Source organism: Erythrolamprus reginae, chromosome 11 (assembly GCF_031021105.1).
Source record: "Erythrolamprus reginae isolate rEryReg1 chromosome 11, rEryReg1.hap1, whole genome shotgun sequence".
NCBI classification, from domain to species: domain Eukaryota; kingdom Metazoa; phylum Chordata; class Lepidosauria; order Squamata; family Dipsadidae; genus Erythrolamprus; species Erythrolamprus reginae.
The window spans coordinates 31,838,107-31,853,397 of NC_091960.1; the positions used below are offsets into that span (position 1 = coordinate 31,838,107).

General features: G+C 44.3%; 1 protein-coding gene across 5 annotated transcripts in view; it reads left to right on the forward strand.

Moving 5' to 3' along the window:
- The window catches only part of MTFR1L (mitochondrial fission regulator 1 like), a 47,860-nt gene extending 34,213 nt beyond the window's left edge, over window positions 1–13,647 (forward strand). For all 5 annotated transcript variants that reach the window (XM_070764252.1, XM_070764250.1, XM_070764251.1 and 2 more), the window contains exons 7-9: window positions 1,107–1,318; window positions 9,852–10,164; window positions 13,144–13,647. In XM_070764252.1, coding sequence (XP_070620353.1) covers window positions 1,107–1,318; window positions 9,852–10,164; window positions 13,144–13,249 — 631 coding nt within the window. In that variant the 3' untranslated portion in view covers window positions 13,250–13,647. The remainder of the gene's footprint in view (window positions 1–1,106; window positions 1,319–9,851; window positions 10,165–13,143) is intronic.
- Window positions 13,648–15,291: the final 1,644 nt, after the last annotated feature.

A 15,291-nucleotide genomic window follows, 5' to 3' on the forward strand; every position in this document is an offset into this window, starting at 1 on the left:
TCATGGCACCGGACCAGATTATCTCCGGGACTGCATTCTGCTGCACGAATCCCAGTGACCAGTTAGGTCCCACAGAGTAGGCCTTCTCTGGGTCCCGTCGACTAAACAATGCCGTTTGGCGGGACCCAGGGGAAGAGCCTTCTCTGTGGCGGCCCCGGCCCTCTGGAACCAACTCCCCCCAGAGATTAGAATAGCCCCCACCCTCCTCGCCTTTCGTAAACTCCTTAAAACCCACCTCTGCCGTCAGGCATGGGGAAACTGAGATATTCTTCCCCCCTAGGCTTCTACAATTTATGCATGCTATGTTTGTATGTATGTATGATTGGTTATATAACAAGGGTTTTTAGCTGTTTTTAATATTGGATTGTCACATGTTGTTTTTACCACTGTTGTTACCCGCCCCGAGTTCACGGAGAGGAACGGCATACAAATCCAATAAATAGATAGATAGATAGATAGATTAGATTAGATTAGATTAGAAACATAGAAGTTTGACGGCAGAAAAAGACCTCATGGTCCATCTAGTCTGCCCTTATACTATTTTCTGTATTTTATCTTAGGATGGATATATGTTTATCCCAGGCATGTTTAAATTCAGTTACTGTGGATTTATCTACTACGTCTGCTGGAAGTTTGTTCCAAGGATCTACTACTCTTTCAGTGAAATAATATTTTCTCATGTTGCTTTTGATCTTTCCCCCAACTATTGATCTTTCCCCCAACTAGATTAGATTAGATAGATAGATAGATAGATAGATAGATAGATAGATAGATAAAATAATTTATTAGATTTGTATGCCGCCCCTCTCCGAAGACTCGAGTCCAGAGGCTGTGCAAGAGCATGCCTTACCCTCATGTGGTCTCTGCAGCCCCCATACCAGAACAAGGTGTGCTTTCCAGAATAGCTGTTGGGAGTTGTTCAACACTGTTGTGTCACCCTTCTCGTGGTGTGTTGCCTTTGATGCATGTGTCATGGGCTTGTCATCGCTGATTTAGAGGCTCTGCGAAGCCAAGGCTCCTGGCACTGCCCAGCCTTTCAATTCAGGATAGCTGCTGGTTGTTGACCAGGGTCAATTTCACGGGAATGTCGGGTTCTTCACTTCCAGGACAGACACGCGGCCGCTCAAGCACAGGTGGAAACCGACGCCGTTGTTCGTCATTCAGCGGAATGCGTCGGTCCCAAACCTGAGGAAGCAAGAAGAAAAACTGTTGGCGCTACGGAAGCCGTGTTTGCCGGCCTTGAGTCGAACCACAGAGCTCCAGGAGGAATTGACCCACCTGCGGAGCCAGATCGCTAAAATTGTTTCCGGAGATTCAGGTAAATGCCCCAGCACAGTGATGGCGAACCTATGGCACAGGTGCCACAAGTGGCACGCAGAGCCATATCTGCTCATACCACCTCCCTTATGAAACCAGGTTGCAACGCCTCGGTCCCTTCAGCCTTGAAAGACGGCGTTTAAAGGGTGACTTGATCGAAGTGTATAAAATCATGCATGGGATAGAAAAGGTGGATAGAGAAAAATTCTCTTCTCTCACACACAATACTAGGATGAGGGGCAACTCCCTAAAGCTCATAGGTAAGAAAGTGAGGACTAATCAATGGAAATATTTCTTCACCCAGAGGGTCCTTGGTTTATGGGATTCCCTTCCAGAAGAGGTCGTGACTGCTGTCAGCCTGGATAGCTTCAAGGCAGGATTAGACAGATTCATGGATGCCAAGTGTATCGGTGGTTATTGAAATGGATGTCCAGGTGCTGCCTCTATTTTGCTTGAGGCAGTACCATTGAGTACCATTTGTTCGGGGTCAAGGGAAAGGGAGGGTCTTGCCTTCTCTTTCTGCTCAAGATCCCCATGGACAATTGGTGGGCCACTGCGTGAGACAGAATGCTGGACTCGATGGGTTTGGCCTGATTCAGCATGGCTCTTCTTATGCTCTTATGTTCTTATGCTGGCACACAAGCTGTTGCTCTAGCTCCAATGTGCACGTGTGTGCCAGCCATCTGATTTTTGGCTCACACAAAGGCTTGGGTAGGGGGAGTTTTTAGCTTCCAGAGGGCCTCCAGAGGGGGGGGGGGATAGAGGAGGGTGTTTTTACCCTTCCCCAGCCTTTGGAGCCTGGGGAGGGCGAAACATGAGCCTGTTGGGCTACCAGAATTTGGGAAACAGGCCATTTCCGGCCTCCAGAGGGCCTCCAGGGCGGGGAAGCTGTTTTCACCCTCCCCAGGCATTGAATTATGGATGTGGGCACTCTCACATACGTGATAGTGTGCGACCACGATTTTTCAGCACCTGATGGAAAAAAGGTTCACTATCACTGCCCCAGCTTCTCCTTATTGGAAGCATCACTCTATTTTTTTAAAAATTTATTTATTCTTTGTCCAATATACAATACATATGGAAGAGAATAGACATTAAGTAATATATATAAAGATAGAAAGTAAAAAAGAAGAGAAGTGGATGGGAGGGAGAGAATATATATGATATAAGAGATAGGGAGAGAATATATATGATATAGATAGATAGATAGATAGATAGATAGATAGATAGATAGATAGATAAGGAGAGAATATGTATGATATATAAGATAAGGGAAGACAATTGGACAGGGGACGACAGGCACATCAGTGCACTTATATACGCCCCTTATTGACCTCTTAGGAACCTGGAGAGGTCAATCGTGGATAGTCTAAGGGAAAAATGTTGGGGGTTGGGAGTTGACACTATTGAGTCCGGTAATGAGTTCCACGCTTCGACAACTCGATTGTTAAAGTCATATTTTTTACAGTCAAGTTTGGAGCGGTTAATATTAAGTTTGAATCTGTTGAGTGCTCTTGTGTTGTAGCGGTTGAAGCTGAAGTAGTCGTTGACCGGAAGGACGTTGCAGCATATGATTTTGTGGGCAATACTTAGATCGTGTCTTAGGCGTCGTAGTTCTAAGCTTTCTAGACCCAGGATTGATAGTCTATTTTCGTAGGGTATTCTGTTTCGAGTGGAGGAGTGAAGGGCTCTTCTGGTGAAATATCTTTGGACGTTTTCGAGAGTGTTGATGTCTGAGATGTGGTGTGGGTTCCAGACAGATGAGCTGTATTCGAGAATGGGTCTGGCATAGGTTTTGTAGGCTCTAGTCAGTAGTGTGAGATTGCCAGAGCAGAAGCTACGTAGAATCAGGAAAGAAACCCTGAACCAAAACGTCAACACTTTACAGGTAGTCCTTGATTTACAGTTATTCATCTGGTGACGTTGAAGTTGCAGAAAAAGGGCCCTTACGTTCACTCCTGGCGCTTACGAGCCTTGGAGCATCAACCACGGTCATGTTATTGAAATTCAGGCCTTTGGCAACCTGCATGTGACTTAAAGCAGATGCCAGATCCTGGGGTCATGAGTTTAGCATCTGCAATGTTTCTGTGTTCAACAAGAAACACTATCCTCTTGTAATTTAGGAGCCCGTTTACTGTCTGCCGCTAATTTAGAGGTTTATATAATTTATGAACTATTGTGTATTTTAAAGTTTACGCTCTTTTATAATCTCTCTCCTCTTTGGAGAGTCTGTGATCTGGGCCTGGAGTAATTACAGCAGCCATGTTATTTAAACACTTATCTAGCTGCTGGTGGTGGTGATGAGAGGCCCCAAGCAGGCTTGGCAGAGCAGAATTGATGCTCTGTTCCTCTCTTGCTAGTCTGTTTAGTGTCTATGCTAGGGGTGTCAAACTCAATTTCGTTGAGGGATGTATCATGGTTGTGTTTGACCTTGGGGACATCCTTCAGCCGTCTGCCAGTGAAAACACAGTCTGGGACGGCCCTCCTGGGCTCTGTTTTAGCTGGCATTGGCTGCAGGAGGCCATCACAGCTGAAAATGGAACCCGGAGGGCGGTGCATGGCCCTCACAAGCTCTGTTTTTAGTGGCAGAGGCACCGCAGGCCGCTCCTTCGCTGTTTCCAGGCTGGGTCCATGGGCCATTTTTAAAAAAGTTTTAATTGAACATTTTTCACCTGGTGAGACCACATTTGGAGTACAGTACTGTGTCCAGTTCTGGAGACCTCACCTACAAAAAGATATTGACAAAATTGAACGGGTCCAAAGACGGGCTACAAGAATGGTGGAAGGTCTGAAGCATAAAACCTATCAGGAAAGACTTCATGAACTCAATCTGTAGAGTCTGGAGGACAGAAGGAAAAGGGGGGACAGGATCGAAACATTTAAATATGTTAAAGGGTTAAATAAGGTCCAGGAGGGAAGTGTTTTTAATAGGAAAGTGAACACAAGAACAAGGGGACACAATCTGAAGTTAGTTGGGGGAAAGATCAAAAGCAACATGAGAAAATATTATTTCACTGAAAGAGTAGTAGATCCTTGGAACAAACTTCCAGCAAACGTGGTTGGTAAATCCACAGTAACTGAATTTAAACGTGCCTGGGATAAACATATATCCATCCTAAGATAAAACACAGGAAATAGTATAAGGGCAGACTAGATGGACCATGAGGTCTTTTTCTGCCGTCAGTCTTCTATGTTTCTATGTCCAAATCAAAAAAACCCACAACAAAAACAGAAAAAAACAAAAACAAAACAAACGTAGAGTACTTTTACCCCCTTCCGTATCAGCATATATGTTCTGTAATTATAATTCACTCTTCTACATTGTCTTCCTATCAGTTATAACAACTATAATGGTATAACGCAATTGTAACAATGCTAGTTAGTTAATAACAATTGGTCATTTTGGTTAATAATTAATGCTAATTTAAAACTCCTATTTCTTGTTTTGGTTTCTGTTCTCTAACCATTTATATATTCTATTCCAAACTTTGTAATTAATCCGATTCCTCTCTTTCTTTTAACTCCATGGTCATTTTGCCCATTTCTGCACATTCTGATATCTTTCTGATTACTATTTCATCTGAAGGTATATTAGCCTGTTTCCAATTTTGCGTGAAGGCGAACCTAGTTGCAGTAAATATGTGTAGTGTTATACATTGAAAACGTTTGTCCATTTTCAGATCTAATAATAAAAATAATAATAAATTTATTGTCATTGTCAAAACAACGAATTGTCATTGGCAATGAAAGTCGTGTGACACCCAGAGACCAGTCCCACCATACATAAAATTAGAATAGGTAAATTTAAAAATAGAATTAAAAATAGAATTAAAAAATAGAATAAAATGTCCCACCCACTACAAATTCCCCACCCTAAACCACTCAACCATCTACATGACCAACCGAGTAATATTGTCCAACAGTTCACTGATGGTGATCCTTTAGTTCGTTGTTAAGTGCGAGTATAGCTCTGGGATAAAAACTATTCAGGAAACGTGTGGTCCGAGTTCTAGTTGTTCTGTATCTTCTGCCAGAAGGCAACAGTTCAAAAAGATTGTAAGCAGGATGAGAAGAGTCTTTGAGAATGGTATGCACCTTCCTAGAACAGCGAGATGTGAAGATGTCATCCAGGGCAGGTAGCTGGAGCCCAATGATGTTCTGGGCAGTTTTAATAATTCTCTGTAGAGCTTTTTTGTTCGCTACAGAGCTTCTCCCATACCAAGCTAGTATGCCGTATGTCAAGACACTCTCAATGGAGCTGCGATAGTAGGACAACAATAGATGCTGAGATAAATTTATCTTCTTGAGCATTCTCAGGAAGTACAGCCTCTTTTGTGCCTTCTTCACAAGCATATTAACATTCATAGTCCATGAGAGGTCCTCCGAGATATAAGTGCCCAGAAATTTGAAACTACCAACCCTCTCCACCTCCTCGCCATTTATGTGCAATGATGAATATACATAATATTCCTAGTAAAACCAATTCTCGTTTTAGTTCTATCTAACACAATTTCTTCCAGCCATTTCTTGATTTTGCACCAGTTTTTCCTTGTATTAGGGCACGTCCATCACATACAGACCAGATCTAACCACCCCATGGGACGGATTCATTCAGCCTTCAGGCTTTGTGTTTGACACCCCTAGTCTATGGCAACTTATCTGCCATCCATACCATACCAGAACTATTACACTTTGTTAGCTAATCATGTTATTGCCTCTGAAACTGGAGTTCGACTTACTTGACCACTTGAAAGCAGAAAAGTTGGAAGAATGGAGAAACTAGTACAGTGGAACCCCGACATAAGAGCTGCTCTACTTAAGAGCAACTCGAGATAAGAGCTGGGAGGGGAGAGATATTTTTGTTCTACTTACAAGCCCAAATTCGAGATACAAGCGCCAAGGAGCTGTCTCCTGAAGCCAAACGCTAACTTCCGCGTTCGGCTTCAGGAGACAGCTGCGAAGCGGCGCGCGTGTTTTAAAAGGTTGCAGCCGGCCTGGGGGGCTCGGGGGGGTGCTTGCAGCTTTCTTTCTTGCTCTTTTTCTTTCTCTCTTTTACCTTCCCTTCCTCTATTTCTTCTTTTCTTTCTCCTTCCCACCTTCTTCCCTCCCTCCCTCCCTTCACTCATTCCTCTCTTACTCTCCTCTTTCATAAGTTTCCTTACTTCCTTCCTCTGTTCCTGTCCCTTCCCTCTTTCCTTCCTTCCTTCCCACCCTCCGTCCATTCATTCACCCATTCCTCTCTTGATCGCTTAAAGCCGGTCCCTGGTGCAAAAAGGGTTGGGGACCTCTGTCCTACAGGATTGGGTGGCAGAGAAGTTGAACATATGTAAATTTAAAAGTTTAAGAAAGTTTACAAGTTAAGTGAAAGAAACTTCATTATTCATTTATATGTACATGTACATTTCTTCATTAAAAACATGTCTTTCTGCATAATTTAGACTAACTTTGTGAGTTTTTTGAGGACTGGAACCAATTAAAATTATTTACATTAATTCCTATGGGGAAAAGTCGTTCGAGATAAGAGCTGCTCGACTTAAGAGCCCAGGTCCGGAACGAATTAAACTCGTATCTCGAGGTACCACTGTATGTTTAATGCAACTGTAACGCAGTTACTACAAACAGCCGATCATGGTTAAAGCAAAAGAGTGAAAGGAACACAGATAATGTTGCTTTGATGCCATGTTTGAGAATTTATAGTTTATAGTTTACAGTGGTACCTTGGTTCTCGACCACAATTCGTTCCAGAAGTGTGGTCGAGAACCGATTTGGTCGAGTACCGAATTAATTTATCCCATAGGAAATAATGGAAATGGATTTAATTGGTTCCCAGCCCCTGTTGACTCGCTGGGAACCAATTAAATATATTTTCTTTATTTCCTATGGGATAAAAAGGAGCTCTGTAGTCTAACCTCTCCAAGCTGCAGGAAGGGTGGGGGCGGCAGCAATACCAGCAGCTTCGGGGGGCTCCTTTCCTCAGTGCTTCGTCTTGTGCACCAACTTTCTCCTTCCCGGCGGCAGTGGTGGTGACGGCAGCGGCTTCCCTTCGAGGAGCAGCAGTGCCGGGAACGTCACGTGATGAAGGGGAGCCGGTGGAGCGGCGGCAACTGCTGAGATGGCTCCGGTGGCTTCCCTTCATCACGTGACGTTCCCGGCACTGCTGCTCCTCGAAGGGAAGCCGCTGCCGTCACCACCGCTGCCGCCGGGAAGGAGAAAGTTGGTGCACACGACGAAGCACTGAGGAAAGGAGCCCCCGGAAGCAGTGTTCACTCTAATTTTTTTGGGGGGGGGGGCGGAAAAGTATAGTGTCTGAGCGGCAGTCCCTTCGGGACTGGGCGGCACTCTTTCCCTCTCACTCTTTCCCTCTCGGCTTCTGAGCAGGTTTGAAAAACTCTGAGTTGATGATGATTTTTAAGTGAGCGATTGCTCACTGCTCAGCTTAGAGGGAACTATGCCCGGAAGCTGCCGGTATTGCAGCCGCCCTCACCCTTCCTGCAGCTTGGAGAGGTGAGACTATAGAGACTGGGAGGCTGTTAAGCGGGCGGTAACATTTCGGATAACGAACAAAATTTTCTGTGGCTGTTTGGTATCCGAATTTTTGTTCAGATACCGAAGCAAATTTTTGCTGAAAATTTTGTTCGGTATCCAAAATGTACGAGAACCAAAGCGTTCGAGAACCGAGGTACCACTGTATTAGATTTGTATGCCGCCCCTCTCTGAAGACTCTTGTATCCTGTGTGGCCTGCAAAATGTTTCCCTTCCAGACTGAAAGGAATATTTTTCTGCTTTCTTTTCTTTCATTTTTGTGTAGAGGCGGTTAAAACTATCTATGAGAAGAAGCTGTTTATGGCATGCAAAGCAGGAAGTCCTAGTTCCTTGCTGGATAAAAATATTCTTTGGGTGCTGTCTTGTCTCTGCCTATCTGGCACTGATAACTGGATTCTTCTATTGACCTTATGACAGTGGAAGTGTAGATTCTGGATTATTGTTTCTCAACCTCAACAACTTTAACCTCAACCACCCATGAACTTCAATTCTCAGAATTCTGTAGCTGACTCTGTAAACAACTTAGAGAGGGCTGTAAAGCACTGGGAAGCGGTATATACAGGGTGTCCAGCAAACCTGGAAATCAGGGAATTATCAGGGAAATCGGCGGTTCAGGAAATATTAGGGAGTCATCAGGAAATTCGTGAAAAAAACAAAATAAATCAGGGGAGAAAACAAACTGTATTAAAATGTTTAAAAGTGATGTAAAAAAATTCGGATCGCGCTGCCTGGCAGAGTCAAGTAAAAATGAGCAACAACTTGCTTCCTCAGCTTCCGATATTTCTACACGGCTTGCTTATTTATTCATTCATTCATTCATTCATTCATTCATTCATTCATTCATTCATTCATTCAATTTTTATGCCGCCCTTCTCCTTAGACTCAGGGCGGCTTACAACATGTTAGCAATAGCGCTTATTTAACAGAGCTAGGCTATTGCCCCCACAATCCGGGTCCTCATTTGACCCACCTCGGAAGGATGGAAGGCTGAGTCAACCTTGAGCCGGTGATGAGATTTGAACCGCTGACCTTCAGATCTACAAGTCAGCTTCAGTGGCCTGCAGTACAGCACTCTACCTGCTGCGCCACCCCGGCTTAGCCATTTGGTATGACATCATCTACAACCGCGTCTTAACTAGATCGCAAGTTACAGGGAAATGTCAGGGAAATATCAGGGAATTTCAAAATGCTTTCCCCCTGCACATCCTGTATATAAGTCTTAAGTGCTATTCCTATTTCTCTCCTCCTTTCCTTGGCCCTGGTGATGCAGCGGTTAGCATACAGCATTGCAGGCTAACTCTGCTCACTGCCAGCAGTTCAATTCTCAGCCGCTCAAGGTTGGCTCAGCCTTCCATCCTTCCCAGGGGGGGTAAAATGGGGACCCAGATTGTTGGGGGCAATAGGCTGACTCTGTAAACTGCTTAGAGATTATATTAGATTTATTGGATTTATATGACACCCCTCTCCGCAAACTCGGGGCAGCTCACAACAAAGTAAAAACAATACATAATAGCAAATCCAATACCCACCAATCCAATTACAATTTTAAGCTAAAAAATTCATAAAAAACAACCCCAGAATATTAAAAAAACAAGCACACAATCAATCTAACACCAAAACAACATGGGCAAGGGGGAGATGTTTCAGTTCCTCCATGCCTGATGGCAGAGGTGGGTTTTAAGGAGTTTGCGAAAGGCAAGGAGAGTGGGGGCAATCCTAATCTCAGGGGGGAGCTGGTTCCAGAGGGTTGGAGCCGCCACAGAGAAGGCTCTTCCCCTGGGTCCCGCCAGACGACATTGTTTAGTCGACGGGACCCGGAGAAGGCCAACTCTGTGGGACCGAACCGGTCGCTGGGATTCGTGCGGTCCCGGAGATATTCTGGTCCGGTGCCATGAAGGGGCTCTAAGTCTGAAGTACTATTGCTATTGCAAGAACAAAACCCTCTGATATGGCAGCCAGTTCATGTCTCCTTACATTATTCTTTTTTTCAGCTTCCTCTTCGTTAACGCCAGAATTATTATCTCCAGGAAGTTCAAACGTGTCTTCTCCCTTGCCCTGCTTTGGACCTTCCTTTCAGTCAACAACTTCCTTTGTCATTAGTGACATCACCGAAGAGGAGGCTGACTTAGAAAGTCCCGAACTTCCATCTGTGTCCATGCTTTGTTCTGCAACTTCCGAATGTTGCAAAGCCGACCCGAAGGATTCGGATGACGATGACACCGTCTCTCTCTCGAAGGCCAGTAGCTTTGCCGATATGATGGGCATTCTGAAAGACATTCATCGGATGAAACAGAACAAAGACTTGTAAGTCCTTTTCTCTGAATTTGGGCCCAATATTTTGGAGGTGTCTATTAATCCGAACAGTGAATAGCATGTGAATCACTGTGTTTTAATTTCCAAAAGAAAAGGCGGGATGAAGCCTCTGGGAGGGCTCTCTAGGAATCTCCTGGGAGGAAACAGGGCCAGAAGAGGCGGGAGAAGCCTCTGGGAGGCCTCTCTAGGAATCTCCAGGGAGGAAACAGGGCCAGAAGAGGCGGGACAAGCCTCTGGGAGGCCTCTCTAGGAATCTCCTGGGAGGAAACAGGGCCAGAAGAGGCAGGAGAAGCCTCTGTGGGACCTCTCTAGGAATCTCCTGGGAGGAAACAGGGCCAGAAGAGGTGGGAGAAGCCTCTGTGGGGCCTCTCTAGGAATCTCCTGGGAGGAAACAGGGCCAGAAGAGGCGGGAGAAGCCTCTGTGGGGCCTCTCTAGGAATCTCCTGGGAGGAAACAGGGCCGGAAAAGGCGGGGGAAGCCTCCGTGGGGCCTCTCTAGGAATCTCCTGGGAGGAAACAGGGCCTCCACCCTCCCTGTGGTTTCCCCAATCGCACGCTTTATTTGCTTTTACATTGGTTCCTGTAGAAAAAATTGCTTCTTCTTACAAACTTTTCTACTTGAGAACCTGGTCACGGAACGAATTTAATTCGTAAGTAGAGGTACCACTGTATATAGATCAGTGGTCTGCAACTTTAAACACTCAAGAGACACTGAAAGCTCCCCGTTCAATTCTGGAGCCAATCAGAAGTCCAGTTGCCCCACCAAAGAGTCTCCTCCTAGCATGGCAACCTTGCCCCTCTGCCAACTGGAAGTCCGGTTCCCCCACCATAGAGTCTCCTCCTAGCATGGCGTCTTTTCCTTTCACCGACCGGCAACAGGGAGCCATAACAGAGGGATGAAAGAGCCACATGCAGCTCCAGAGCTCCAGGTTGCTGACTCCTGGTATAAATAGTCCTTGATTTACAATTGGTCACTTAGCATTGTTCGTTGTTCTTATTTGTCCCCCAAAAAGTTACTTACAATCCGGTTCCAAAGTTCTGATGCACCATCCACCCACATACTATTATTATTATTATTATTATTATTATTATTATTATTATTATTATTATTATTATTATTATTTATTAGATTTGTATGCCGCCCCTCTCCGCAGACTCGGGGCGGCTCACAGCAGTGACAAAAACAATATACATTGAGAAATCTAATAATTCAAAATCTAAACTAACACTTGTACATTCAAAATCTAAAAGCAAGGAACCCCAATATAAAAAACATACATACAGTCATATCATGCACTAAAACTACATAGGCAGGGGGAGATGTCTCAGTTCCCCCACGCTTGACGACAGAGGTGGGTTTTAAGGAGTTTACGAAAGGCAAGGAGGGTGGGGGCAGTTCTAATCTCTGGAGGGAGCTGATTCCAGAGGGTCGGGGCCACCACAGAGAAGGCTCTTCCCCTGGGTCCCGCCAGACGACATTGTTTAGTCGACGGGACCCAGAGAAGGCCAACTCTGTGGGACCTGACCGGTCGCTGGGATTCGTGCGGCAGAAGGCAGTCTCGCAGATATCCTGGTCCGGTGCCATGAAGGGCTTTATATACCCCTATGGCCACATGCATTTCAGGTGCTTTGGCAGCTGGCCTACATTTACAGCTATTTACAGCATGCCAGGATCATGTAGCCAGATTTACCAACGTTTTTGGCTGAAAACTGGCTCCATTATAGCTCTGAGTCAAGTATTACCTGTAATGTATGGAGCAAAACAGAACTGAAGGAAGAGTGGAGTTCTTTAAAGGATGCTTTTCCATAATATTAGAGCTTAACATCAATTGTATTTTAAACCCCCCTGGCACCTTTTTAATATGTTCATCCATTGGGAGGCTTGCTCTTACCAGTTAATTAAACCAATAAACAGAATTACCTCATTATCAGGGGAAAACTGCATGAAAGCTAGAGCTGGAGCAGATGTGAGAAACACATCACAAATAAGTGAGCTCACATTTAAATACGTTTAATTCCAAACGCCTATGCCAGTCTTTCAATAATAAAATTAATTTCCTGGGAGTTGAAGTCTTAAAGTAACCGGAAGAACATGGTTGCCTATTGTATGTAGAGCAGTGGTTCTCAACCTTTCTAATGCCCCGACCCCTTAATACAGTTCCTCGAGTTGTGCTGAGCCCCAGTCATAAGTCTAGTGCCAATTCTCCCAACAGAGCTTTAAACTGATTGGCAGGAAAATCAGAGGGACACTCCCACTGTAAACGCCTGATTGGCCGGATTGTAAAGAGAAGGGTGGCATAGAAATCAAATAAATAAATAAATATCTCCGAGACCGCCTCCTGCCGCACGAATCCCAGCGACCGATTAGGTCCCACAGAGTGGGCCTTCTCCGGGTCCCGTCAACTAAACGATGTCGGTTGGCGGGCCCCAGGGGAAGAGCCTTCTCTGTGGCGGCCCCGACTCTCTGGAACCAACTCCCCCCAGAGATTAGAACTGCCCCTACTCTCCCTGCCTTCCGTAAACTCCTTAAAACCCACCTTTGCCGTCAGGCATGGGGGAACTGAAACACCTCCCCCGGGCATGTAAAATTTACGCATGGTATGTTTGTTTGTGTGTGTGTGCTTGTTATTATATTGGGGTTCTTTTTAAACTTTTTAAAATATTTAAATGTATTTGGATTTTTTACGATTTGTTGTGTCTTCTTGTGAGCCGCCCCGAGTCCGCGGAGAGGGGCGGCATAGAAATCTAAATAATAAATAAAAATAAAATAAATAAATGTCATCTTAGCTATGATCTTGGGGAAAAAAGATTAAACCACTCGGGTAATAAAATTGATGAAAAGGCTGCCAGCTTATTTTAGAAGGTTGATAAATATTTTAGAACGTGGGTAAATAATTCAGGAACGATTGCAGCTTATGAAAATCTTCCCGTGCCCTTATATAACGTCCTCCGTCTGGTGTCTCCCTTTTAGGAACAGAGGTTTACTGAAAGAAGAGGATCCTGCGGTTCTTATAGCAGAGGTTTTAAGACGGAAATTCGCTTTGAAAGAAGAAGATGTAAATATGAAAAAGAACTGACAGCTATGTTCATTTCTTATCTTAGTATGCTTCTTAAGGTTTTTCTCTACAGTGGCTCTCTTCCTTGAACATTTAATATCCTTTAGGGGTTAGGCTTCCTGTGTGCTTTTGTGCAGATGGAACACACTGGGAGAAACTGACATTTTGCTGGTTTTTTTCCACACAGCCAAATGATTTTTTTTTTTAAAGGTAAAACTTTTCCACATCCTGAACTGATGCAGTGAATCCGGATTCTTTTAAAGTTGGAATTGCCCGTGGCAGACAACGATACTTTTCATTTCAAAAAGAAATTCAATTTATATTTTTGCTCCAGGTCTGAAGCCTGAGAATACTTACTGTGGAGTCCCAAGGTTTTGTTTTGTAAAGATAATTTTAAATTTAAATCTGAAAAGTTCTTACATTCTGCAGCCTCTCTCCGCAACCTGCATTTTTCGAACGACGGGCGTATAGTTGACTAAAGAAGAAACCAAGCGTCTAATCTAAGCATTGAATTTAAAATCTGGTTGTTGTTGATGATATACACTAAAGCTGTGCAGCACTACAGATTTGAAAGTAGACTTGAGGTCCACCTGTCGACACCTCCTTAAATCAAATACATCTAGGGAGTTGCTGGCACGTGTGAGAAGTAGACCTATGTGCACCCCAAAGTATCTTTACCTCTACTACTGCTACATAGTCTTGTCAAACTCTGTAAAGCTCTTTTTCATTTGTTGAGACAGAATACAACAACCTGCCTAGCTCACTCTTTGCTTTAAGCTCAGAGGCCAGCAGGTTAAATTAATACAAGTGGAACAATAGCACATGGTCAAGTTTCTAGTGGGAGGGCAGCAAAATAACCCATGAATTTGGTAAGATACTTTAGCAGTAGTGGGGATGGTCAGCACAATCCAAGTATGGCTTGACCTGTTGTGCTGGCATTGGAGAATAAAACCCTACCAGCTTTGCAAAGTTGTGGTCTAGGCAAGTGATTTTCAACCTTTTTTGAGCTGCGGCACATTTTTTTACATTTACAAAACCATGGGGCACATTGAGGGGGGGGGGGGGGTAAAAAAATTGGACAAAAAAATTCTCTCTCTTCCTCCCTTTTGCTCTATTTCTCTCTTCCTCTTTCTCCCCCTTCCTCTTTTTTCTCTCTCTCCATCCCTTTCTTTCTCTCTTCCTTCTTTCCTCTTTTTTGCTCTCCCTCCCTCCCTCCTTCCCTCTATGTCTTTCTCTCTCCCACCTTCCCTCCCTCTTTCTCTCTCTCTCTCTCTCTTGCTTGCTTTCTATCTTGTTATCTTTCTCTTTCTTTCTCTTGTTTTCTTTCTCTGAGCTTCGCGGCACACCTGACCATGTGCCGTGGCACACTGGTTGAAAAACATTGGTCTAGGCCATGGGTAGGCAAAGTTGGCTCTTCTATGACATGTGGACTTCAACTCCCAGAATTCCTGAGCTAGCATGATTGGCTCAGGAATTATGGGAGTTGAAGTCCACAAGTCATAGAAGACTTGTCTACGCAGAGCATTTTTTTCCTCATAGGGCTGAAGCACAGCTGCTTTAATGGTGTTTGCAGTTCATCTTCATGTGCATCTAGAAACCCCTCTAGTGAAGCATCTGAGACACAAGAACCCTCAAAGCAGCCACTCAGTTGCCCCCCTGCCAAGAATTTGCAAAATAACTCATGTAGCATCAGGCCATGGCATTTTTAAAGCAATCGGAAGGTCTTTTTTCTAAGGGCTTGTGTGCACGTTTGAAAATATTGCCACTAGTAACTATTCAGAATCTCCTGGCAATTTGTAGAAAGGGCAAAAGTGTGGAAAATTCTTTTGCAGTATGTTTTAAAAGCCTTTTGAGCCCTCGCTGGTCCTTTGTCAGCAGCAATTGTAGCATGAATTTGTGATGCTGCCACTGTAATCTAGGGGAGCCCACGATGGTTCTAAATCACTAACTTCAACCCTCAGGGAATTTATAACACACTCTTTTCCCATGGGGCACAACCGTTTCCACTTTTTACCCATTCTTTTCTCACTGTTAATATGCTATTGAATAATTGACAGGTACCG